The following is a 27637-nucleotide window of genomic DNA, read 5'->3' on the forward strand; positions in this document are numbered from 1 at the left end:
AATGATCAGGAAACAAATGTCACATATGTATGACCAGGTGACCAATTGGGAAAAAAAATAAGAATTCTTGGCAAGGTTGAGGAGGTAGGGAAAACAAGTAAGTTTCTTTGTGATCAGAGAATTCACAAAGCTATTGATGGTTACTAGAGACAAGTCAAGATAAGAATGATTTTCTTTGTAATTGCTGGGAGGTGAGCTTGACTTGATGCCACCTACAGTAGTGTTTTCAATACTTCCATTGGTATTGAAGGTCCAACAGTTTGAGTATTTGTCTCTTGTCCCTGTCAACTCCAGCAAAGACATTGAGCCTATCGGAGGTAAATTTTTGACTCTTGAAATAAGTAATTATTCAGTCCTAGCCTTAATGACCTCTTTTCTCATATTCAGCAGTAAACAGTTTATTATTGTTTAATGAAAGCAGCCCTACAACAAAATTAAATGAGTATTTTAATCTCCATATGTGTTCTGCTAAAACATATTTATTCAGTGCAAGCTTTGACTGTGAATGTATGTCTATGTGTCTGTGTGTGTTTATCTCCTGGAAATTAACATTAATATAGCCTTAGGCAAAATAAATATTCATTTTATTTATTTTCATTTTCTTAAGACTAAAAATATTTTTAAGCCTTGTGTCGCCTAAAAAGTCTAAAGTTATCTGTCAATTAGAGTGCAAATCGAAGAGTGAAAAAAGATCTCTTTCTCACTGCTGATAAAATGAGTATGCGCAAGCTTTTAGTTATATGTGTTGACAAACTGGATTAATTTATAAAGCACAAGTGCCTCGACTCTGTAGTATCAAAATAACATTTGTTCTCCACATTATTTCTCTATAGGATTATGCTGAAAAGGAGAATACGATAGCCAAGGCTCTGGAAGACCTTAAAGCTAACTTTTATTGTGAACTTTGTGACAAACAATATTACAAACACCAAGAATTTGACAATCACATCAACTCCTACGACCATGCACATAAACAGGTGAGCAATACGTATGTATTTACTGCTAATAAGACACAAATAGTAAAGATGTGTTTTGCATTAGCAGCACATTTTTTTTCTTCCCATGTTTTTGTCTAAAGGTTGGATAAAGTTTAGAAAAAACTATTTGATACTTGGGTAATAAAAATATTCGCATCAGGATCATTAAAATTCTCCAGTTAGAAAAAAAGGAATTTTCAATTCAGAAATTAAAATGTATGAACATGCTGATGCACCAGATTAAAATAGTTCCAAAGTGCTAGCAAGTGTCTAGTCAACTCATCTCACCAGTCAAAAGTATTGTTTTATTAATAGCATTTACATTGTGGCATTTACCTATTGAATAACTGCATCTGCAATGCTCCTTGATTGGGATTAACAATTAAATTTTAATTGGATTTGTGCATTCTATTAAACTCCAATCCTAGTGATCTACAAAGCACAATGGTTGGCTGCAGGGGTGGGTTCTACTTACCTTTACTACAGTGGTGTGTTGCCCCCGGTTCGCACCGGTTCTATAGAACTGGTAGTAACACCAACGGGAGGCTCCGTCCACCAACCCCGATGTCACCAAAACGCTTCTGCACAAGCGCAGAAGAGCATGCAGCCCCACTGTGAACTGGTACTAAAGGTAAGTAGAACCCACCCCTGCTTTATTACCAGTTCACAGTGGGGCCATGCATGTGTGCTCACTTCACTCACTCACACGCTCTTCTGCGCATGTGCAGAAGCGTTTTGATGACATCGGGGTTGGTGGGCGGAGCCTCCTGTTGGTTTTACTACTGGTTCTATAGAACCGGTGCGAACCGGGGGCAACCCACCACTGGTTTCCTGCACATACACATTTTTAGAAAAGGGGAGAATCTAAAGGGGAGTAGGAAGAGACCAGTGAAGCCTGGGGAATTGACACTTTGTGCCTGAGGAACTGAGGAACCACAAGGCTTCTGTCAATCTCAGATGATCTTTTGAAAAGGGCAGCTCCATGTACTTTTTCTTATTTTGCCTTCCATCCTGGGAAGAAAAGGCATTTTTTCCCGTGCAGCTGACTTCAGCCAGGTAAGAAACCCACCTAAGTTGGAAGAAGTAAATACCTATCTAGAATAATATAGACACAATTAGGATTGTTGGGTGTTTTTATTTTATTTTTTTAATGATTTATATCATTAAAAGCTGTTTCTCGGTTTCCTTAGCCATCTTTTGCTCCCCTTGCATTACATGTGTGGGTGTATGTATGGGTGTTTGAAATTAAAGCCTGCACAGTTCTTGTTAAGAAGATGATGGATAACCATTTGTCTGAAGTGGTGTAGGGTTTCCTGCCTAAGCAGGGGGTTGGACTAGAAGACCTCCAAGGTCCCTTCCAACTCTGTTGTTCTATTCTATTCTATATTTTCTCTTTCTTCCATTCAGTTCTCCACTAGCTCCTTTAACCTTAATTTGCATAACCAACAAGTTATACCTTCTTCTTCTGAAATCCTACTCCTACAAGGCATTTACTGTATTTTTGGGAGTTTAAGACGCACCTTAGTTTTTGGGGAGGAAAATAGGGAAAAAAAATCTGCCTATTAGGTATTCATCTGCCTAGCGTCCTTAGTTTGGTCAGCTTCAGCACATTATTTCGCTAGTTTTGAGTGCGCACATGTGCTCACATGCACCGGGTTAGGGAGAAAAAACAGCTTCTAAAGCACAGCTTATCTTCGGAGAGAGAAGCATTGAGAAAAGCAGGCACAGCACAGAAGATCACTTCACTCGCTAGCACCTCGTAAGGGCTGAAAAAAAGCTTCAAAAAAGCTACATTCAGAGTATAAGACACACCCAAATTTTCAGCCTCTTTTTTGGGGTGTGTGTGTGTCTTATATTCTGAAAAATATGGTATTCTATCAAACAAGCGGCCCATTCTGCAACCTGCAAAAAGGCAAGAAAACGGGGAATAGAAATATTCCTCTGGCTTCTCTTTTCACAAAGGAATTTTCCTGGTAAAAAGTGGATTATGGCAGCAGCCAACCAGATCCCCCGCCCCCCTGTAGAAAGGTACCACAGAAAGGACTGGAAGAAATCCTTACGGATACCCACTGGAGGAAAACAGAAGGACACCTCCACCACATTATTTATGTATACATGTGCAAGTTTATATTCCATTAAGCACTAAGGCATAATTAGTGGCTTGTAATTAACATGCTGCAGAAAAAGGCCCTGATTGTTTATACAGTTGTTGTAGAGGATTAGTGCCACATGGTTTATGTTAACCAGGGGAAAAACTTCTTTTGAACTGCTTTGCATTTATTTCATCAACTTGGGCATCTTTGAGATATGTAGACTACAACTCTCAAAATTTCTCAACCAATACCTCAACCATAGCAGAGAATTCTGGAAAGTAAAGTCCACACATGTAAAGGAAGCTTAGTTTGGGAATGGCCATTGTAAACATTTACCTCTGAACTGAAATATTATGGAAGGGTTTCTTGTGAGGATTTATGGTAGACTAGTCATCCCTGAAGGAATGGGAATGGCATTAGGGCAAAGATTGGAAACCAGACAGTGATTTTTTTCTTTATTTGGGGCGGTCTTTCTGGATGAAGGAGAGATTGTGAGATCATCTATTTGCATTCCAGACAGCTGATCCTTGTGAGTAAACTGCAGGAACTGAGTTTTTTCTGTTGGCCTTGTGAGTTGACTTGGAGTTGAGGTATTTCAACCAAGCTCACAGTCTATACAGTGGGAGAGTGCCTTCACTTCACTCAGCAAGAGTATCAGTAGACTTCAAATTAAGACCTAATGAGAAGGAAGGACCCACTGGAAAAGAGCCTAATGCTGGGAACGATTGAGGGCAAAAGAAGAATGGGATGACAGAGAATGAGGTGGCTGGATGGAGTCACTGAAGCAGTTGCCATGAGATTAAATGGTCTCCGGGGGATGGTAGAGGAGAGGAAGGCCTGGAAGAAAGTTGTCCATGGGGTCATGATGGGTCGGACACGACTTTACAACTAACAACAGAGAGAGAGAGGAGAGGGAGGGAGGGAGAGAGAGGGGAGAGAGAGAGATTATTGAACTTTATTATGTTTGTATAGGAAAGGACTGTCTAAAACAGCATTTTGTTGGAGTTGCAAATATAATGCTTCTTTAAAACATATGTTTCTACAATGTCCTGTACTTAACAAATTTTGGGAGAAAATAGGAGATTATATAAATATGTGCAACAAAAAAAAAATACACAACTTACAATAGTTTGTTTAGTGACCATTCAAAGTTATAACAGATCTGAAAAAAGTGACTTATGATTGTTTTTCACACACAGAACCATTGCAGCATCCCCATAACCATGTGATTCAAATTCAGACACTTGGGGACTGGCTCATATTTATGACGATTGCAGTGTCCCCAGGTCATGTGATCATCTTCTGTGACCTTCTGACAAGCAAAGTCAGTGGGAAAGCCAGATTCATTTTATCATTTTACTAACTTACCAACTATAGTGATTCACTTAACAATTGTGTCAAGAAAAGTCATAAAATGGGACAAAACTCACTTAACAAATGTCTCATTCAGCAAAAAAAAATTGGGGCTCAATTATGGACATAAATCGAGAACTACCTGTATACATGGAATTTGACAATCATACTCATAAATGTCCTCCATACCATTACTATGGATAAAAGATTGATATCGCAGCATTTGAAATAAAAATGTAGGGCTCAATTTATTCAATTGTTTGAAGACCTGATTGCATTTTCCACCTATGAGTGAATTTCCTATAAACGTTAACTTTGTATAGACAAAGTATAATGAAATAAACAAAATTATTTAGGATTATAGAGGGACAAAAACAGATTATGAATAGACCTATAACAATAAGGGAAATCTCTGAAAACATATAGAAGATTAAACCAGGAAAAGCTTCTGGACCAGATGGATTATCATGCTCTTATTACAAAATGTTTGAGGATGAACTTTTACAACCTCTACAAAACACAATGGACTCTATTCTACAGGGAGGGAAGATAGCAGAGTGTTGGAAAAAGGTCAATATAGCACTAATACCTAAAAAGGGACTAATTTAACTTTAACAAGAAACTGTAAGTTGATTTCATTATTGAATAATGCCTATAAGTTACTTACAATGATTCTAGCTGATAGACTGAAAATAGTTTTGCAAGAATTTATTCATGAGGTTCATTGTAGGTTTTAACCTAAAGGACCATTAAAGGATAATGTTAGAAATGTGTGGGACATTTTGGAATATTTGGAACAACATAATGAAAAACAAGTAATATTGATTTTCTTAGATGAGGAGAAGACCTTTGACAATTTGAACGGGGCTTTCTCTTTTTCAAAGTTTTGGAAGATATGATCTTTGGAGAGAACTTTATAAAATATATAAGATTGATTTATGCTTCACAGAAAGCACACATAATTGTTAATGAAGATCTAATAAAGCCGTGTGAGATACAAAAAGAAATAAGATAGGGATGCCCTCTGTCTCCGGATAGAATTGGGGGAATAAAGATTAAAAAAAGAAACTGATAAGTTAAGGATTTTTACAGATCACTTGGTGTTGAATATGGAAGATCCTTTAAACGGGATCGAAATATTAATGGAAAAACTAAAAGAAATGTGATGCTTTAACAGATTTTACAATAAATAAACAGAAGAGGAAAATGTTAACAATAAATGAAAATAGTACATCAAACAGAATTGTTGGACAACTGATGCAGCATGTAAACCGTGGCAGAAGGACATATTTATGTGGCAAGCAAAAAACAAAACAAAAACACAAGCTGTTACAAGATGCAAAAGAAAGAGAAGGAGTGGCTTTACCTGTTTTGAAATTGTGTTTTGGAGCTTTAGTTTGGATGAAAGAGTGGGAGCTGCTGAGAAATAGAAGGGTCTTGGAGTTAGAAGGAAACAATCTGAGATTTATGGGATATAGATATTTGTGGTATGATAAAATCAAGATTAATGCAGATTTTTAAAGTCATTTTGTTAGATTTATCATTCATATAGAATATAAAATAGGTACAAACCCAGGTATCAACACAAGAAGCATTTTATAGATGCAAAATAATAAGCAAACACAAATGGCTGACTTATCACAAGATCCCCTAGATATTTGTCAAGAGGAATGTAAAATAAAATCAAGAGAAGAACTGATGACAGAGGGATATAGTTATCACTAGTTCTCTTAATTACAATGATTAGAAAGCTTCAGGAGACAAAGAATATATGGTTTTGAACATTTTAAGACTGAGTTCGAAGTAAAATTTTGCATAAATTATGAACATGTAATTGCTAAAATACATAATTTTTTATTTTAACTTGAAACAATAGATCAGGGGTGTCAAACTCAAGGCCTGTGGGCCAGATCTGGCCCACAGGGTGCTTAGATCTGGCCCACAGGGCTGCCCTGGAAATAGCGAAGGACTGGCCTCCAGTGCCTCTGCCACTGAAAATGAAGCTCACGAGGGTTGCAGGAAGCCCTCCTGAGCTCTGTTTTAGCTGGCTGCAGGAGGCCATTGTAGCTGAAAATGGAGCTTGTGAGCCTGTTTTTTCTGGCAGAGTGCTCCTGACACGAGTGACATTGAGCTGGCCATGACATTATCCACAATAGAACACTGGTTATTAAAAGGAATAGAACATCCTGAAAATGACCAAAATTATTTCTTTGCTCAGAGAAAAATATCTATGTTTATGGCTGACTGAAAACTTCTTACGTAATTTTGCGTAAAACAGAAATATTTTTATGATTTTGAAGATTAGACAGGAGAGACTATAAAAGGAAGATAATCAAGTTGTAATTTTAGAGTAAGATGTAAATTTATAATTGTACTTGTAATTGTTTTAAAGAGGATCGGAAGCTACTTTGTATCATTTATTCTTTCTTTTCTATTTTTCTTTTACTTGCCCCTCCTTTACATGCACTTCTTGCTTACTTTCTGATTTCTTCATCTCCCTCGTATTAGTTTTTTATCTATCTTTTAAAACATTTTAATAAAATTATATAACAATGAAGTGTATAGGAGTTTACAACTTAAAAACACAAAATAAGATTATTCCTTTTAGGAGTAATGTTTGCTTATATGCATTTGCATGTGCCCACACACACACATCTACACACACAGGTGTTTCAAATATTTTTCATCTAAAATTTAAACTCATTTATTGGGAAGTAATCCCCAGTGAATTCCACAGAGTCTAGTTTTCAATTAAAATGTTTCAGCATAATTGAAAAAAAAAAAAAAAGAGCACTAGAGAATAAGGTTTGACACATACTGCATCATTCGCTGACTGAAATTAAAGTTTACAACAGTGACCTTTTCAAGCAAAAATTGGGAAAGTCAAAAGTCAAGAAGTCAGGAAAGTTCCCCATGTACTTACTGTTCAGCTGCAGCCTTGCTGACAGCTGCCATTTTGCATCCCAGAAAATCCTTGAGAATAGCGGCAAGCCCATTTGAGGATGCATTCTGAGACCATTGCCAGAGGAGATCCCCATATCCTCTCTTAGCCAAGCCTTTGGAACTGCCCTGTGCCATGCCACCCCATGCCATCCTCCCAGCAATGCATTGGGGGAGGGAACATTGAGAAGCAACATGACCATTTTCACTACCAAAATCAGAAGAGAAGAGAAGAGAAGAGAAGAGAAGAGAAGAGAGAAAAGAAAGGAAAGGAAAGGAAAGGAAAGGAAAGGAAAGGAAAGGAAAGGAAAGGAAAGGAAAGGAAAGGAAAGGAAAGGAAAGGAAAGGAAAGGAAAGGAAAGGAAAGGAAAGGAAAGAAATAATGGCATCAGTAATCAGTATTGGTGGAGTGGTTAGAACACAAGTATTGCAGGTTAACTCTGCTGACTGCCAGCAGCTCGATCCCAACCAGTTCAAGGTTGACTCAGCCTTCCATCATTCCAAGGTTGGTAAAATGAGGACTCAGATTATTGGGAACAATACACTGACTCTGTAAACTGCTTAGAGAGGGCTGTAAAGCACTATGAAATGGTATATAAGTGTAAATGCTTAAATGATACCGTGTTTCCCCAGAAATAAGACCCTGTCTTATATTTTTTTGAACCCTGAAATAAGCGCTTGGCCTTGTTGTCATGCACTCAGTTGGGCTTATTAGCAGAAGATGTCTTATTTTGGGGGAAACAGGGTATTAGTATCAGATGATAAGCATCAATATCCATTGATTGATTGATTTTAAAAGGGGATCATTTAATATAGATCTCCCCCAAACTGCCTTACTGCTGTCTGAGAACAGAGAAGGAGAATGCGTTTTATAGGGAGCATTTTCACTCAGTCTTATTTAATTTGTCTGATAGATTTCCACCTCCAGTGAAGGCTTCCTGATTTTGTTCCTTCTCGTTTTTTCTCTCTCTGAAACATTTCATGAGGCCAAAGGCTTTTTTCTGTCATTCGGCCTGTTAGCTAAAGTAAACAGTAATCTGTTAGCACATAAATTAGCCTCTCAACCTTTAAGTGGTTGGTGATTATGATTCATACAGAAGCATGGAAAATGGAGCATCTCATTGGAGACAAGCAAACAGGATATTTAAGGAGGATAAATTATTTTACTTTGTTTTGCTTGTTAGCATATTGTGTAAATATTTGACCAAATAAAGTTGTTGCGAGAAATATACAGATGTATTCTTTTTTTATTCTCTTTTGGTTGAGAGGACTGTGAATTTTGACTGAGGACACTGTTAACCCTATTTTAAATATTAGGGAATTTAAATTTAGTGGTGCAGTTGAAGGGACTTTGAGAACCCAGTACAAAGGGTTTACTCTTCTTTTACTACTAGGAGATTTTGGCATCATTTCTCAAGTATGAAAAAATTAGGTTTGGTATTTATCTGCAATGGATTCCATGATGTATTTACTGTCCCATTGCATCCCAGGCTGAGTTTAAGAAATTGGTGCTGAGCTTTGAAATTCTATATGCTTAGAGTCAGAAGAATGCCTGGGGAACCTGCTCGGTTACCCAACTTCTTAAGAGAGGGCCCAAATAGATGAATCTTGGTTATTTGGTATATAAGAACTGTCCTTCATCTGTTTGGCATTCAGGATACAGCATGGAATTTGCTCCCTTCAGGGAGATACATGCAATCCCCTCTATCCCCGACACTTTCTATGCAAAATAGCAAAAATTTGCCTTTTTTTACAAGTTTTTAATTGTTAGAGTTATTTTATTCTTGTTTCATATTTACATACAGAATATGTATAAGAAGAAAATAAAGATTCAAATTATAAAAATAATAATCATATTTGCATATCTCATAGCATTCCTCCTCCTCCTCCTCCTCTTACTACTCCTACTCCTATCAGCATTCTGAGTAACACACCCATTGAAAGCAGAACTCTGAGGCAGGTATTCTTCAAAGAACATGTTTATTGTATACACAATATTGGCACAGCTGGTGAAAACCAACTCTAAAAGTTCCCATGGTTTTCACCTGATTAAAAGAGCAAAAGTTCTCCCTCCCAGATGTCACTGGTCACATTATCCAATGAAAGTAGTTTGCAGGCTGCTTGGCCATTCCTCTCCTCCTTCCACAGCCACCTGTTTTGATGACCTTGGTTCCCCCAGTAAAACTTTTTGCTTTGATTTAGCTGGTCTATCTACTTCCCCCCTCCCTTCCCACTCTCAGGGTTCATGGCAACTATGAGAAAAAGAGGCTTCAGCCAGGTTTACTTCAGAGTTGACAACTATTATTAGTAGTGTAGCCTTTATTGTCATTGTATATCATGTATACAACGAAATTGGTTTTAGCCTCACTGGTGCAATCCATGACAAAAAATACAAACAACATAAATAGTATAAAGAATAATCCCTATGCAAGTAATTAGGGGAAAAAAAGAAAAAGAAAGAAAAAGAAAAAATAGTCATATGTTTCCACGTGTGCGTGGAGTGATTGGACTACTACTACTACTACTACTACTACTACTACTACTACTACTGTGAAGTAGGAAGTTCATCATTTCTCTCCTTTAGGATAGAATTGCAAATAAATTATTTCTGGTTCCAGTTTTTCTCTATTACTGTGATCTTAGTTTTTACCAGTTAATTGGATCCATGTTGCTATTATTCACTTTTCCTAGACAGCATCTCATTATTTCAGGCAATTAACTACAAAAATTAGTTGGTGAATACTGCCTCTTTTTCATGGGAACAATTTTTTACTTTATTTGGATGGAAATAGGTTGAAATTAAAACCACATTGCGTAGTCTCCAAGCAAGATTGAGAACGGCTGGCTCCATCAACATGGAGTGCGCTAAACTTTTTGCACAAGTTAACAAATCAGAATATTTGCATTTTTGGGGCTTTATGCTCAATGAGACAGCTAACTTTACACCATCTGGGATTATATCAAATCATACCTAGCTTTTGTTTATTTTGTGTTGCAAAATTATGGTAATGAAAAAAAAAACCATGGTTATCTTGAAATCAATAGGAAAAAAGTAGTAGAAACAGTCTTGTCAATACTATGATAAAAGTGACATCTTTTATAGCTAATAACATACAATGTTTTTATGGCCTTACCTTTCTCTAAGTTTATTCAATAGTTTATATATACTTATGGTTAACCTTGCTTAGAAATAAAACATTACCCTAAACAGTAATAGATTTTATATTGCCTTTCAGTATAATTTTAACTGATATTTGTTCTGTGGCTGAGGCAACAGTATTCACTACCTAATCAAACTAATTCAGGAATGCAATATGTACAAATTTGGCCCAATGCCTGATAGATTTTATCATACATTATATATAGCACATGCTAACCAGAAACTGAATGAAATGAACTTCCATTCATTGTGCATTTAATATGAAAACATCCATTATCAAATATGCACAAAATTGTTTTGTTATTTTTAGCTCTGTTAATACAGATCCAATTTCACTGTGTCCTGACTGAATCTGCATTTCCAAAATCTTCAGGTAAACTGGATTGATGAATTGATACTTAGAGTTCACAATTTTTAACAGAAATATAAATATTATTCCAAAGAAGTAAAAATAAATGCAAAGTACCGAGGGGTTTTTTTCTTCTTCTTCTTCCATTCAGTTGTGTCTGATTTTCAGAGGCTGCCTGCGCAAGTTCTTGCCGTTTTCTTGGTAAGGTTTTCCAGAAGTGGTTAGCCATTCTTCTCTCACAGGGCTAAGAGCAAGTGACTGGCCCAGGTCACCTAGCTAGCTTCATGCTGAAGACAGGCCTAGAACTCATGGTCTCCCAAATTCTAGCCTGATCCTTAAACATTACACCAAACTGCTTCGCTAAAGAAGTTAAAAGTATGAAGTATGAAATATAAAGGAGAAGTTGTGGGTGTTCCTTCACTGGAGGCTTTTAAGAAAGACTGGATAGCCACTTGAATGGAATATAGGATCTCCTGCTTGACCATTGGGTTGGACTAGAAGACCTCCAAGGTCCCTTTCAATTCTGTTGTTCTGTTCTGAGAAATGTACAAAATGCACACATGAGAAGAAATGCCAAAAACAAAAATTACAAAGACAGACTTTGTAAAATATCAACCTCTATTTCCATAGTTGCATGATACCATGTCTAATACAGATTTACTCCATGATAATTTCATGAAGCTTTCTCTATTATTACAACCGTTATCATTATCGCATATAAATGCCTTTATGACAAAGCCTCAAATGTATTTGTCTACAATAATGATATCCTCTGTCATGTTGACGGGATGCTTAAAAAAGACACCATAGTCTGGAAGGCATCATTGCTTGAATGTTCTTAATTTGGCAGAGAAGGCTGAAATTGAATCTATTTGCAGTTCAATTTTAAATGTGCAGTCAAATGGGCAATTAAATGTGGATCTTTTGTTTATTTTACATGTCCCCTAATTCCAGTTATGATGATGGTGATGATGATTGAAATGCAAGACTTTACATTTATTTCTAATCAATTCAATTTGTATCAGGAGGTGTTCCTCCATTCCGTCTTCCCCTCAGGTCAATACGAGAAAGTAGGTCAAATTTCCTAGGAATTTTAATCTAGATCTCTCATATCCTAGAGTTCCGTGATGGTGAACCTATGGCATGTGTGCCATAGGTGGCACACAGAGCCCTCTCTGTGGGCATGCAAGCCACCGCATGCACGTACCCTCTTGCGGCCCGTTTTGGGCCTAGCAGGCCGCCCTGCAGCCTCCTAGGCCCAAAAACGGGCTGCAGGGGGAGTCGCTGCACACCCCCCCATGGCCCATTTTGGGCCTAGCAAGTCTCCCTGCAGACAGCATTGGCAGCTCCTAGGAAGCACACTTGATATTCCCAAGTGCTTACTAAAACAATGTAAATCCAGATAATTAAAAAGAAAATAAATAAGGTAACTTAAAAAAAGCCCTTCCCTTTTTAATTTCAATACTTCCTAGTTAACAGGGAATCAATACCATTGATTATGCTCTATTTTTTAGAATTTTTAAAATGTCATTTAGGATAGGGATGAATACCTAAAAAACACAAGGAGGAAATTTGGAGAATTCTCTATTTCTTTTTAATTAATTCTTTTCCATTTTAATTCAGTTAAAGTTAAAGAAAAAAATAATAATTTGTCACACCCACTTTTTTGGAATATACTTTCTGGCATACCACTCAAATGCAACCTTTTGGCCCCCAAAGCGGTTGCACAGCTCTGATTTAGAAGGTTTCCCTTCCTTCCAAAATGCCGTTATGTTGGGAATAGGCATATCATTGACTAATGTTGGATGTTACTCAGGGTTGGGTTTCAGCAGGTTCTGACCAGTTCTGGAGAACCGGTAGCAGAAATTTTGAGTAGTTTGTAGAACTGGTAAATATCACCTTTGCCTGGCCCTGTTCCCATCTATTCTCTGCTCCCGAGTTCCAGCTGATCGGGAGGAAATGGGGATTTTGCAGTAACCTTCCCCTGGATTGGGGAGGGAATGGAGATTTTACATTATCCTTCCCCTGCCACGCCCACCAAGCCATGCCATGCCCACCAAGCCACGCCCACAGAATTGGTAGTAAAAAAATTTGAAACCCACCACTGATGTTACTTCTCCCCAATTCCCCCTCCCAAATAGTCACAGAACAAAAGCATCTAATGTCATTTTCATGGCCCAAAGTTTAGATGGAATATCACTGGTACAATGGAATGTTTAACAGGCCCTGGGAATATGGTAGAAGAAGCAGGACATTTGCCTCCCCTCCCCTTGGCCCAAGGAGGGGAGACATACAAAAAAAAATCCAAATAGCTCTTCCTTAGTTACACAAGGTATAATTTGACTTGAAGAACTGTTTTTACTGGCTTTCAACATTCTGTTATGGTACCCTATTGACAATAAGGGTCTTTTTGGAAATCCAAGTAGTACTTAAAAGTTTGATAGCTGAGACAGGCTTGACAAATACATGGATGGTAACCATCTTCCTAAACAGTAGTTCTTAAGCAGTAATTTATACAGGATCTGTTTCTACAGTTCTTACGCAATAATTTATGCAGGACATGGCGAGAAGAAAAGACAGTAAGATGAGAAACCAAAAATATAGGTGAATATATGTAGGTCAGAGTTGAACTGCGGAGTCTCTCTAGGTTTGGTTGTTTGCTTGCAGAAATTAGGTAATGATGAGGTGATTTATATGACATATATTTGCACATGGTTCAAAAGAGACAATTACAAACCTAAGAACGAAACAAAAAGACCAGGACCCATCCAATACCCAGGTAAGCAGGGATTAATTCCAGACAACCAATCAGGCAGAAAACAATACCCTCATCAAGGACCTATCAAATAGGAAACGACACCCCCACCAACACTTAAGCTATAAGCAGGGAGCGAACCTCACATTTACTGAGAGCATTATTTTTTTGGGTAATGATACACTTGCAAGCAAACAATCAAGCTCAGAGAGCACCAAGAACTCAAAAAATCCAAAAATATCTCGAGCCCACAACTGACTTTGATGCCACAAAGGTTGGCATTGACTTTGCTTAATCTCCAAATTTAGTTCTGATGTTCTGTGAGGAAATAATGCTTTTGTGGAGAAACACTAATCAGTTATAATAATAAGTCAATGCTGTCAGTTTGAGGTTTCAAAAACAAGGGCTTGCAAAATTATAATGGTAATATAGGGTTAAAGAAAAGGTAAAGGAGTTCCTGCAGATTGTACTCCACTAGTCATTACTATAGGGAGTGGTGCTCATCTCTGTTTCAAGGCCATTGAGCCAGCACTGATGCAGGGACTGACGTTATATTTCCTGGAAATTGGACAAATGGAAATAAGGAGTATCCATTATGTTGAATGGAATTACAGTGAATAGCAATAGCAATAGCAATAGCACTTAGACTTATATACCACTTCACAGTGCTTTACAGCCCTCTCTAAGTAGTTTAGAGAGTCAGCATATTGTCCCCCAACAATCTGGGTCCTCATTTTACCCACCTCAGGATGGAAGGCTGAGTCAACCTTGAGCCTGGTGAGATTTGATCCGCCAAATTACAGGCAGCCGACAGGCAGCAGAAGTAGCCTGCAGTACTGCACTCTAACCACTGCGCCACCAAGGCTCTTAAGTGAAAGATGTCTTCTTATGGACTCTGTCAGGCCATAGAAGTGGCACTTTATGACAGATTATCTACAGTATATCTAGCAACAATGCTCCCTGCCCCCCTCCCCAACAAACAGAAATACATACATATAGTTGGTACTACATCCAAGTATTTTTTTTTTCCAGCAGGCACATCGTTCCCAAATACAAGTTTGGGACTGATGTGCACATTTTTTTTCCATCTGGAGGCTTTGAGGCTGTTTGTATTCTTGATTAATCATTACAGTGTTTCATAGAAATATATGTAAAAAAATTCATGACTGATCCTGCTGGGACCCAATTTGTTGTTGTTGTCGTTTGTATCCAGCAGATTCATGGTGAGAAAAATGCTAAGCCTTCAAAATCCCAAAAGAAATAAAAAATAAAATAAAATAAATTGATTTGGAAACACAGAGGTGACCAAGGCTGTTGCTCCAATGCCCCATTTTGGAAAACATTAAAAAGTCCCTTCATGCTCACAACCAGTGGGGTTATTCAGCCGGTTCGGACCGGTTCATGCAAGCCGGTACTGGTGATCTACGACGGGACCCACCCACCCTGGCACTATGCCGCCCTATTTAGCCATGTTTTCTAAGCCATGTGCATGCGTGCAAGCCACGTGTGAGAGCAAAGTGTATGCACGCGCACACACTCACATTTTTGGTGTGTGGCGAACCGGTGGTAAAATTATGTGAAACCCACATCTGCTCACATCAATAGAAAAGTATAGATATCATTTGTATGGGAACATTGATTTCAATGGGCAAGTGCAAACGATTTTGCCTCCATGTTCCGATCAGCTTATGAACACACTCCCTCAAGTGCAACTATGTTAAAATTAACAGTAGCAATATAATGACCACTCTGATTTATCTTTTAACATAGCCCAGTAGCTTCACTTTTCAATCCTGGCACTGCATATATAAAACCAGCAGTGCTACTGCTAAAGGTGTCAGGGTACCAAGTAACACCACCAACGAAAGAAGACTCCGAGGCTAGAAGTTCCTCAAAGTTCCATTTTATTAAAGATGTCATATTGGCACATCTGGGAAAACCCAAATCTGAAAGCTTCCAGGTTTTCCCCACCCAAAAGAAAGTCCAAGTCCCTTCCCCCTCCACCTACATGTCCATCACATGGTCCAATCAATGCACCATCCCAACTGGAGATGCCTCCCAGTCACACCACTCCAGGTACAGGGCTGAATGTCCTTGACTCTCAGAGAAAAGAATGTTATTATGGCTAGATATCTCCCCAACTCCAAACAATCCCCCATCCCAGTTTCCCACAGCATTAAATATGGCAGCCTTGAAGATCGAAAGAAAAAGATGGCTTCCAGGGCTGACAAAAGGTCAAGCCATCAAGATAGGCATGAAATGAAATGAAATGAAATGTAGGACATTATCTTTAACAGAATCCCCAATTTCATTTTTGGGGAATCAGTTGTTCTTTTTTTAGTGACGATGAGGATAACATTACAGATAGCCCTCGATTTACAAGAGTTTTGTTTAGTGCCTGTTCAAAGTTACAACGGCACTGAAAAAAGTGACATTTTTCACACTTACGATCTCTGCTCACATGATCACATGATCAAAATTCAGAAGCTTGGCAACTGACCCATAGTTATGACAGATGCAGTGTCCCAGGGTCATGTGATCACCTTTTGCGACCTTTCGACAAGCAAAGTCAATGGAGAAGCCAGATTCACTTAACAACTGTGGCAAGAAAGGTCGTAAAAGGGGGCAAAATTCACTTAACAAATGTCTTGCTTAATAACAAAAATGTTGGGCTCAATGGTGGTTTTAAGCCGAGGACTCTCTGTAATAACAATGATAACAAGGTTGATGCTGATTATGATTTAAGGTTGTACAAACTGCATAGAAAATAGCACTGAACAGAACCTGCTAACAGCTTCTTCGAGCCAAAACTTTTCTCACGGCAACTATTTATGAAATATGCACATACATAAAAGTACATTTTTTTTAAAAAAGAAAAAGCCACATACTTTTGAAAGTTAACAGTGAGAAAGGAGAGTTATGCTTTGAAGATAACGTTTTATTGCGGAAACTTGTATAATAAAAATGACATTTAAAAAAAGTAGAATTAAAAATGGGATTTCAGAGAACTTGGGTTAAAAGCTCCATTAGGGAAAATTGTGAATAAAAGTTTTATATGCCAGGGAATTTTATTAGCAAAAGTCGATTTTGTTTTTCTTCGGCAGACCTATTAAATCCGAGTGGTCCCAAATACTGCATCACTAACATGAACAGAAAACTAATTTAGTCTATTCTAGACATCTTACTGAATAGTGTTATCATTGCATAGCACTGAACTTGTATGTGCCATTGTCCATTGTTTAGTGAATTGTTGCAAGAACAGATATTTTGAAACAATACAGACACTACATCCTCTACAAAGGTTTTTCTTTTCTCTCTCTCTCACTCTTTCTTTTTTGGGGTGGGGAAAAACATTCAGTTCTGACTCCTGGCATCTGCATCAGGCGTGGGTTCTACTTACCTTTACTACTGGTTCGCAACGGGAGCACATGCACAGATCATAAATTATGACGTCCGGCCGGGTGGGTGGGGCCTTCTGCCATTTTTACTACCAGTTCTAAAGAACCAGACAGAACCGGAAGCAACCCACTACTGATCTGCATGGACATCCCTGGAGTTTTCTTGGCACTATTTTAGAAATAGTTTCCCATTACTTGCTTCCTAGAAGTGAAGAAGACTGACTGGCCCAAGGTCACCCAGTGAGTTTTGTGCCTAAGGCACGACTAGAATTTACAGTCTTCTGGTTGCGGCCTTGATGCTTTAACCACTATACCAAACTGTATATTTCTACAAAGTTTGCCCTGTTAATTTTAATCGTAAAATAATCATTTCCCCCTGCTTTTCTCCCAATATTGGCTTCTAAAATATCTTGCAGTTAAAATCCCCAGAAAGATACCAAATTTACTTACCCTTACGCTAACCATAGCAGGACCATGCCCCTCTAACTTTTTATACAATGTGTCCTCCTGAAGCATCCTTTTTCTTCTCCAAAGACCACATGGGAAGCAGCTTAAAGGTTGGCTTTAATTATTTCAGTTTTAAAGTAGCTTCTCCTCTGTTTTCTCATGGACCCCCATCTAGCTGCTTCACTGATAATGTGGTTGATCATGTGACCAGGTGCTGGACTGTCCCATGCTCTTATTGGCCACTTTGAGCTACTGCAAGTCTTTGCCCCTTCCTTCCCAAGTCTTGGACCTCCAGGGCTATTTTGACTTGACAAGCAGACATTGACAGGCATCTGGCTTGGGGAAGGATGTCAGTCATCATAATGTCTAATTGGTACCTTTTGAGGTGATTATCAGGTCTTCCAGTCAATAAGTAAAAGGATTAAAGGAGACTTTTGAACAAACATTAGACTTGCTTTCTAAACATAGATTTAGAGCTGTTTTGATACCTTTGTATAAAATTAGCGCTCCATTAAAAGGCTGCTAGTTACCTATGTTTGTAAATTCAGATCTTTTAGTATCAAGAATCAGGATTACTAAATTCAGAATCCCAAGTCAACTGATATGATGCATTTAGAATAGAATAGTTGGAGCCACTTGGAAAGTGAATTTCAATCTCCAGTTGAGAGTAATGTGTAACTGGCTCTGTCACTTTTGTACTTTGGGAAGGTGAGGGGGATATTCTCTTGCCTATTCCTATGCAAATATGCCTATTTTGCGGACTATTTTTAAGTGCTGCTAAGATCATGGACACTCATTTTCAGCATTATCATTGAGGATGGAGGAAACATTTGTAGCTTTGAGGGCCTTTCCATATGGACTGTGCGTAAACATGCACACATAGAAGGTATTTTTGCTAGAATTGGCAATGACAGTGAAGTAAAGCAGATATCACTTCACTTGAGCAGCAGTTTAAATCAGTATCTTCTGCATATTAACATGCAAGGTATGTATGTACCCTGCATATAAGGGTAAGCCCTCCCAATGGTTGTACCAGATCTTTGGAAAGACATAATTAAACTTTAATATTTGAAGGAATGGAACTCCTTGGTTCATAACATTTCCAGAACTGAAATGCAGTCTGAATGATTAACTATTACTCTCACACTAATTTTAATATCCTTATCTCTACATTTAGAGAAATTTAAGGTTGACTCAGCCTTCCATCCTTCCGAGGTGGGTAAAATGAGGACCCAGATTGTTGGGGAAATATGCTGAAATATGCTGTAAACTGCTTAGAGAGGCTGTAAAAGCACTATGAAGCAGTATATAAGTCTAAGTGCTATTGCTAAGTGCTATTAATACAAACAGCAGTGATAAAGGGGATGATTAAGCAATCTGGTGAAATCAGAAATGCACAATCACCCTGCAAGTCCCACCTATTTTCTACATGTGTTGCTGAAACTTCATGGTGCACTAATAGAGAATGCAGCCTCCCCTCCAAACCCTTGATTTTTAGTTTTATTTTTGTAACCCACAAGATGGGCAGCAAATAAATTTGATAAATAAAATAAAATAAATGCATGTTCAAAAGGGATATTGTGGTGCAGTTGTGCAATGCCACTTTTGTCATTTTGTGTTTTTGAATGCCCATTAGTACAACTGAAAACAAATTTTAATTGTTAGTGTTTTTCCTAAACTGAAACTTAGTAAATTTATTAGATTTATTAGTAACATACCTATTCTCCAACCACCTTTCCGAATAGGAGATAAGGTTATGTTACAATTAACAAAATTATTATTAATATTATTATGTTATTGTTATTGTTCTTATTATTCTTCAGTCAGACATGACTGAATGGTTAAAACAACAACAAACATACCTATGTTTGTAAATTCAGATCTTTTAGTATCAAGAATCAGGATTACTAAATTCAGAATCCCAAATCAACTGATATGATGCATTTAGAATAGAATAACAGAGTTGGAAGGGACCTTGGAGGTCTTCTAGTCCAACCCCCTGCTTAGGCAGGAAACCCTACACCACTTCAGACAAATGGTTATCCAGCATCTTCTTAAAAACTTCCAGTGTTGGAGCATTCACAACTTCTGGAGGCAAGTTGTTCCATTGATTAATTGTGCTAACTGTCAGGAAATTTCTCCTTAGTTCTAAGTTGCTTCTCTCCTTGATTAATTTCCACCCATTGCTTCTTGTCCTACCCTCAGGTGCTTTGGAAAATAGCTTGACTCCCTCTTCTTTCTGGCAGCCCCTGAAATATTGGAACACTGCTACCATGTCTCCCCTAGTCCTTCTTTTCATCAGACTAGACATACCCAGTTCCTGCAACTGTTCTTCATATGTTTTAGCCTCCAGTCCCCTAATCATCTTTGTTGCTCTTCTCTGCACTCTTTCTAGAGTCTCAACATCTTTTTTACATTGTGGCGACCAAAATTGGATGCAGTATTCCAAGTGTGGTCTTACCAAAAGTGTTATAAAGTGGTATTAACACTTCATGTGATCTTGATTCTATCCCTAGAACTGTGTTGGCTTTTTTGGCAGCTGCTGTACACTGCTGGCTCATATTTAAATGGTTGTCCACTAGGACTCCAAGATCCCTCTCACAGTCACCATTATTTAGCGAGATACCACACATACTGTACCTGTGCATTTTGTTTTTCTTGCGTAAATGTAGAACCTTACTTTTTTCACCATTGAATTTCTTGCCTTTATATCTTGCCTTTCTCTCTCAGTTCAAGACATTGTGCATGGTCCTGTCCTTCTCCCCTACTCCAGTTGTATTCATACAACAATACTCTGAAGTCAAGTCTTTGAAATAATAATTGGTTCAGAGTGGGCTACTGATTTTCATGGCTAAATGGACTATGAATCTGACTCTCCCCATTGTAACTGTATGCTCTGATCAGTTCTAAAAACAAAATAAAAGGACAAAAAAATGAAATGAATATAACAACCAAGTTACCATGAGAAAAATAAAGAAGCAGACAGTAGTTTAGTCTTTCTGGAGAAAAAAAGAAAAGAAATAATATAGCAATTCTGCAACATAAAGAAAGTGAATGGATTCTGAAGTCAGCAGTTTCAATCAATTTTCTATTGTGTGTATGAGTTCTGTAAGAGAAATAGGAAAAAATATAAAATACTGGCTATTTTTGTGAGTGGGCAGTTTTGATGATGTTTGCCGCGAAAGTGGCTTGGTGTACTGCTGAGAAGCCCATTTTATTTCCCCATTTGAAGTGCTATCACTGACAATAAAATTGCCTGAAATATGAAATAATGGCAGCTGGTACTTAATGTGACAGGGAGTACAAGAGACTTTGGCCTTTCATGTGCTTTAATGGGGTGCTTTAGAAAGTAACCACACAGTAAATGACACATCAATTTATTAAATACAATTGTCCCAAAACAAATTCACCACAGTTTTCCATTCAGAAGAACGCATTATATGCCAGATTAATTATGTGGGTTCTTTCCTTGTTTCCTGAAATCTTGAAAGCCCATGTCACTTATTTTTTCCCAAGTTGGGCACTTCAGAGTGTGGCGCTCTTTCTTTGGGCTATTAAAATTTTACAGGAGGAAGGAGAAGTCTTAAGATCCTTCACACTTTCTATTTTAAAGGCAGAATATACAGTACTCCTTACCTGAAGAAACTTCTGGAGAGAGCTAGGACTGCTCTGAAAGATTCCCCATCACACAATTAATGTCCCATTAGTTCTACTGATATCTTCCCCTCTAAATTTAATAGCAGTAGGTGGAGAGTCATTTCAGCAGGATGTCAGCAGGGTCAAAAATTAAGGGTCAAATCCCTGCACAGTTACATATTTGTGGCTGCAAATTCCCAAGAAAACCCACATTTGTTCCCAATTTGACAACAATGGGAAAGGATATTTCTGTGCCACATAACTGTAATATGGCAGTTATTTATTGAGCTATTGTCAGGGTTCCAAGTAACACTCCCAACAAAAGAAAACTCGGAGGCTTGGATTTCCTCAAAATTACTTTTTATTAGAGATGTCATATTGGCACATCTGGGAAAACCTGAATCTGAAAGCTTCCAGGTTTTCCCCACCTAAGTGAACATTCAGGTTCCTGCCCAGCACTCTCATGTCTATCACATGGTCCAATCATCCACCATCCAAACTGAAGTCACCTCCCAGTCATTCGACTCCAGGTGACAGGGCACTGCGTCCTTGAATCTCTGAGAAAGAAATGTTATTTTGACTACATATCATCTACACTCTGTACAACCCCCCCCCCTCCCATTTTCCCACAGAAGAAGATGTGGAAGGCCTGAAGGCCCAAACGTAAAAGATGGCTTCCAGGTCTGACAGCTATTTCAGTACAATCCCATTTTGTTCCAAAAAACTCAAGGTCGCCCAACCCTTCCCTATTTATCCACCCAATAAATCCTATGAAGCAGGTAAGATCATGTGCTAGAGAAGCCAATAAGATTAAAACCGCCCCTGCTGTTCTAATTGTAACATTCTGGTTTTTTCTGTATTATTATTATTATTTACTTTATTCATTAAATATGAAACTAGGTCAACTGAACTTTCAAAAATGCATCACAAACCTTTGACTAATGACTAATGGTAAAGCTAATGGTTGATACGGGTTGCTGCCAGTGTCCTAGGTATCAACCAAGTACCTTCTTAAGATGTATGATGTTCCAAGTAGAGCAGTTTTTTGTAGTTCTGCTGGTGTTATTGCAGGAAGCTGCAATTTGTTGTATCTTATAAAATTCTTGGACATGGTACCAAGTGCCCCGACAACAATGGGTATCACGATTACATATTTCATCCATAGCCGTGTAGTTTCAATGGCCAGTTCGCGATATTTCATGATTTTTTCCAGTTCTTTTTCTTCGACTCTGGCATCTCCTGGTACCACGATGTCAATAAATTGTATGTTTCAGTTTTTGACTACTGTGATATCAGGCGTGACGATCTGTCTTTCGAAAGTCCCACAAGATCTTCACCTTCATTATTATTATTATTATTATTTATTGGTTAATCTTTAGTGAGATTCACAGCCTTTGAGGCTGGTTAATAGCTCAGCAGCTCGAGTCCTAACCAAGGACCTAGGAACTGTTAAGGTATCGTCGGAGGATGTAAGCTGTTCCGAGTAAGGTGGTTTTTTGTAGAGTCAAAATGTTCAAGTCCGGCAAATTTAGAATTTCTAAATAGCGGGGTAACCCTTTGGGTATTGCTCCGAGGGCTCCAATTACAATCGGGACAACACACGATTTCTTTTTCCACAGTCGCTCAACTTCAATTTGTAAGTCCCGGTACTTTGTGATTTTTTCTTGCTGCTTATCTTCAATTCGTGCATCACCAGGTATTGCAATGTCAATGAACCATACTTTTTTCTTTTCAACTATTGTTATGTCAGGTGTGTTGTGGACCAAGTGCCTGTCAGTCTGAATCCTAAAGTCCCACAAGATCTTGAGTTTCTCATTCTCTAAAACTTTCTCAACCTGATGTTCCCAGTGGTTTTTGCTGTACTCAAATCCAAACTTCTGGCACAATTTCCAGTGAATGATTTTAGCAACACGGTCATGGCATTGTAGGTAGTCAGTTTGTGAAATTTTGCTGCACCCACTGATCAGGTGGTCGACTGTCTCATCTTTCTCATTGCAGAGGCGGCATTTGCTGTTGGTGGTAACATGCTGAATTTTTGCCTTCATACAGTTTGTGGCTAGGGCTTGTTCTTGAGCTGCCAAAATAAAGCTTTCTGTTTCTTTTTTCAGTACTCCTGATCTTAACCAGTTCCAAGTTAGTTTCTGGTCAGCTTTGCCTTCAATACTTTTCAAGTATTGGCCATGCAGAGCTTTGTGTTTCCAATTTTCAGCTCGCTGCTCAATTACTTCTTTCTTATATTCTGCTTTTGTTTTAGTTGTCTTTAAAAGGCCTCCTTTATTTACTTCCTTAATCATTGGTTGTTCACTTTTCTGGATGTAACCATTCAAGCTGCATTTTTCTTCTTCCACAGTCTGCTTTACTTGTAGGAGTCCTCAACCACCCTCTGCTCTTGGTAAATATAATCGGTCAACATCACTTTTAGGGTGCAAGGCATGATTCATTGTCATAAGCTTCCTTGTTTTTCTGTCCAAATTGTCTAACTCCATCTGGGTCCAGTCAATTATTCCTGCAGAGTATCTAATCACAGGTATAGCCCAGGTATTTATGGCTTTTATGATGTTTTCTCCACTCAATTTGGACATTAATATCTTACGAATTCGTCGAATGTACTTGGCTGAAGTTAATTCCTTGACTTTATTATGCATTAAGTCAGAGGCTTCTAAAATCCCCAAGTACTTGTAGCCTTCTTCTGATTTTACTGCCTTTATCATTTCTTCATTCTCTAGTTCTATTCCATCCTCTTCTATGATCTTGCCTGCTTTGGTTGCTATTGTTGCACATTTGTCAATTCCAAACTGCATACCAATGTCTTGGCTGAATTCTTTTGTGTTTTCAATTAATAAATTCAGTTCAGCTTTTGTTTTACCAAACAGCTTCAAATCATCCATGTACATCAAGTGCGAGATTTTCAGTCCTTTCTTTGCAAGTTCGTATCCACAGTTCATCTTCTTCAAAATGATTGTCAGTGGTAGCATTGAGAGTATAAAAAGTAGGGGTGAAAGGGAATCGCCCTGGAAAATGCCTCGTTTAATTTCAACTTCACCCAGTTCTTCTTCATTAGCCATAAGTTTTGTTTTCCAGAGGTTCATTGAAGATTCCATGAATTTTTGTATGTTGCTGCTGATGCCTAATATTTCCAGGCATTTCTTGATCCAGCTATGGGGAACTGAATCAAATTTTTTATTATTATTATTATTATTATTATTATTATTATTATTATTATTATTATTATTATTATTTGGATCCTATGAAATGGACAAGATAAGTAAACATGTAGAAATAAATGCAAATCATGGTGTAGGCATTTGTTTATACAAATGGATTTAGGCTTGTTGAGGAAGCCCAAAGTTGAAGATCCCTGAGTAGGCTTTAAACTGAAGTGGCATCTGAAGTGACACTTTCAAGAAAAAAAAAATCAGATCTTCTTAAGAAGTGCTGATCCCTTGGAAGAGGTAAGCACTTAGCTACTTCTGTCTGTGAACCCAAATGTGTCCCTGTGCAGCTGTTGCCCCAGCCATCTTTTAAAGACATAAAACTATCCCCTAATGGCCTGTGATAATTAAACTCCCATAACACTCCTGTTAATACAGGGGTGTCAATCCTCACATACTCACCAAATTCTAAGTCAGGTAATTAAATATCCTGTTGATTAATTTCCTCCTGCTGTGCCTACTGATTACAGTGTCCTCTTTTACTTTGCTTTCTCTCAACTGTGCAGAATATCAAGTTGGAATGCATTTGAAAGAAATTAGTCTTTCTCTTCCTCTGGTAATGTCCATCTTTCACTTGCATGGTATATTTTTCTATGGAACACCTGAGAGGGTATCCTGGCACCACAATGATGCCTCAAAATTATCTTTTGCAATGAGGATGTAATACCTATGCTGCAGCAGCACAAAAACATTGTTTAAGAACTAGTTCTAAGGATTTGACTTAAAAATCTAAACAGGTTATTGCTGTTTATATTACATTCAAAGCCTAGGATTGTAGGCTTTGAATGTAAAACATAAGCTTTGGTAATACTTTGAAATATTTTTTTTAGCTCTCTCCTCCTTCCTGAGCATCATTGACATCCCCCAAATATTCATTAGATAACACTGCCAGTTATAACCTTCATTTGTCCTTGGTGTAAAATTTCTTCATCTAACAAATCTTAGAGATGATTGGTACAATTTTATTATGCAGCAAATGAGCAACTTTCTATGCAAGAAAACCGACTAAAATAAGACAAACATTTACTACTAGTAGCACTTTTCTCGATGAATTGCTGAAATTCAGCATTTGTTTAATCTATAAATTATGAAGGAGGGTTTACGGATGGTGAATACACATCCAGATTACAGACACTCCAAAAGTATCTCTTCAAATGGGATTTTAATGGGCCACAAAATGGCAATGAGATTGGATAGAATCTAGGAAATAAATCCTATGATTTTTTATTTATTTTTTTAATATAAGGAGAAAAAAGCAGTCGAGCCTCAGATTGTGTACATTGACATAAAAGGGTGGATTTTTTAGAAGACAGTCCTAGGATTCCATGTACGGTATTTCTATTTGCATTTTGTATTATACATGATCTTACTGTGAAGTAAACCACATGAACACAGTGATGCTATATAGAGTTACATATTGAATTTCAGAATTAATGTTTCTTTTATCATAATTCTTCTTCACTATATGAGTGTTGTGACAGGAGAGAAGCTGTGCAGCTTCAGGAAGTTTAGTGTGTGGTGAAAAGATGTGTCTAAACAGCCTAATGCAAAATGGTTCCTACTTAGTTTAAAATAAGGCCTTTACATCTAGCTAATGGGGTTAATCCGTAGAATACTATCCAAGAGAAATGTTTCAAATGTTCTATAAATATTTTGATAATCTTTGGGAAGGAAGGAAGGAAGGAAGGAAGGAAGGAAGGAAGGAAGGAAGGAAGGAAAGAAGGAAGGAAGGAAGGAAGGAAGGAAGGAAGGAAGGAAGGAAGGAAGGAAGAAAGATCTCCTCCATAGAAAGAGGATCTAGCTTGGTCTAGTGCAGGGGGTGTCAAACTCACGGCATCAAATTTTTGTCATGTGATGTTTCATGACTTTTCCCCCCTTTGCTAAAACGGGGCTGGGTATGGCCAGCGTGTGATGCATCCAGCCTGTGGGCCGTGAGTTTGACACCCCTGGTCTAGTGGTTAAAGCACCAGGCTAGAAAATAGGAGACTTTGAATTCAAGTTCCATGTTAGTCATGAAAGCCATCTGGGTGAGTTTGGGCCAGTCACTTTCTCTCAGCCCAACTCACCTAACAGGGTTGTTGTTGTGGGGAAAATAATAGGAAGAAAGTATCACTGCTCACTGCCTTTAATTATTTGTAAAAAAATAATAAAGGTGGGATAAAAATTAAATAAATTCTTAATGTTGAAAGTTACTTTGAGTCACTGTGAGTTGGGTGGCTAAATGCACACACACACACTGATTTCCCATTAAAAATAAACTAGATAATACTCTCATTTTGCTAAGAAACCATGAGGTAAAATTCCTTAGATCAGAAGATTTATTTTTTTTAAAAAAGTAGGCCTCTGTGTAACTTTTTTGCACCCCTATAAAACCTTGCCCAGATTAGTGCTTTCTGATAGTGCTGAGATTTCAATGCTCCAAACACCATGGTGTTTAGGAGTTCTGGGAATAGTAGTTCCAAAAGAATGAAGATTACTAGAGGGAAAGGATGCTATTTAGCCTCTACCAAGGGAAGCCTGTCTTCCTCATGAACTATTGCATGGTGAGGAGGAAATAAGGCCCATCACAGGCATCTCAAGGGGTGTTTTAAGTCATGTACCACCGTCCAGAGGCAATGTTCCCTTAAATTAGGTCCATTTTGCTGACTACAGTTGTTGCTATATTGCCTTCTGCTTTTCTCACGAGATGGCACAGCTTCCAAAGAGCTAAAAATGAGAGACGGGAAAAGTTTGTAGAAGATTTTATTGGTCTGACACTGTTAATAAAGCAAATCTACCCAAATCAACACTTATTGCTATTTTCTTTCTTTATTTATTTGTATCCCACTTTTATAGTTTTTACAGATAACTCAAAGCAGTGAATACATCCAACACACCTTCCTCTGAACGAACTGTTCAAATATTGTGAAACTTTTTAAAATAAAATGTTAAAAATTCTATAGATTCATATTGAGTTTGTTGATTTGTTATGGTTTGATTAGCCTGGAAATATTTTGGTGATGTTTTGGTAAAATTTTCAATGTTTTGTGAGAAGATCTGCTGACTTTACCTGGGATGAACTTTGAAGTGAGGTTGGAGGGTTTGGGGGTGAAATAGAACAAGAATAGCAAAAGATTATCTCATCTGTGTGTGTATGACCCAGCAAGTTGATTCTATTATTGGACTGATTTGTCTAATTTTGAAAGATAGTTATAGATGTTGTTGGTGGAAACACATGATAAGTAAAATACATCTAATTGGTCTGTCACCTGAGTTCCTGTTAATTTTGGATTTGGATATGACCAAAGGGGAAAAATAGATGCTACACTGAAGTTGTA

At 37.9% G+C, this 27637-nt stretch overlaps 1 protein-coding gene across 1 annotated transcript in view; it reads left to right on the forward strand.

The window, feature by feature from the left end:
* The window catches only part of ZNF804A (zinc finger protein 804A), a 260902-nt gene that overhangs the window by 186503 nt on the left and 46762 nt on the right, over positions 1–27637 (forward strand). The window contains exon 2 of the mRNA XM_034429033.3: positions 834–977. Coding sequence (XP_034284924.2) covers positions 834–977 — 144 coding nt within the window. The remainder of the gene's footprint in view (positions 1–833; positions 978–27637) is intronic.

The sequence above is a fragment of the Pantherophis guttatus genome, chromosome 1 (assembly GCF_059756535.1).
Source record: "Pantherophis guttatus breed Tessera chromosome 1, ASM5975653v1, whole genome shotgun sequence".
In the NCBI taxonomy this organism is placed as follows: Eukaryota; Metazoa; Chordata; class Lepidosauria; order Squamata; family Colubridae; genus Pantherophis; species Pantherophis guttatus.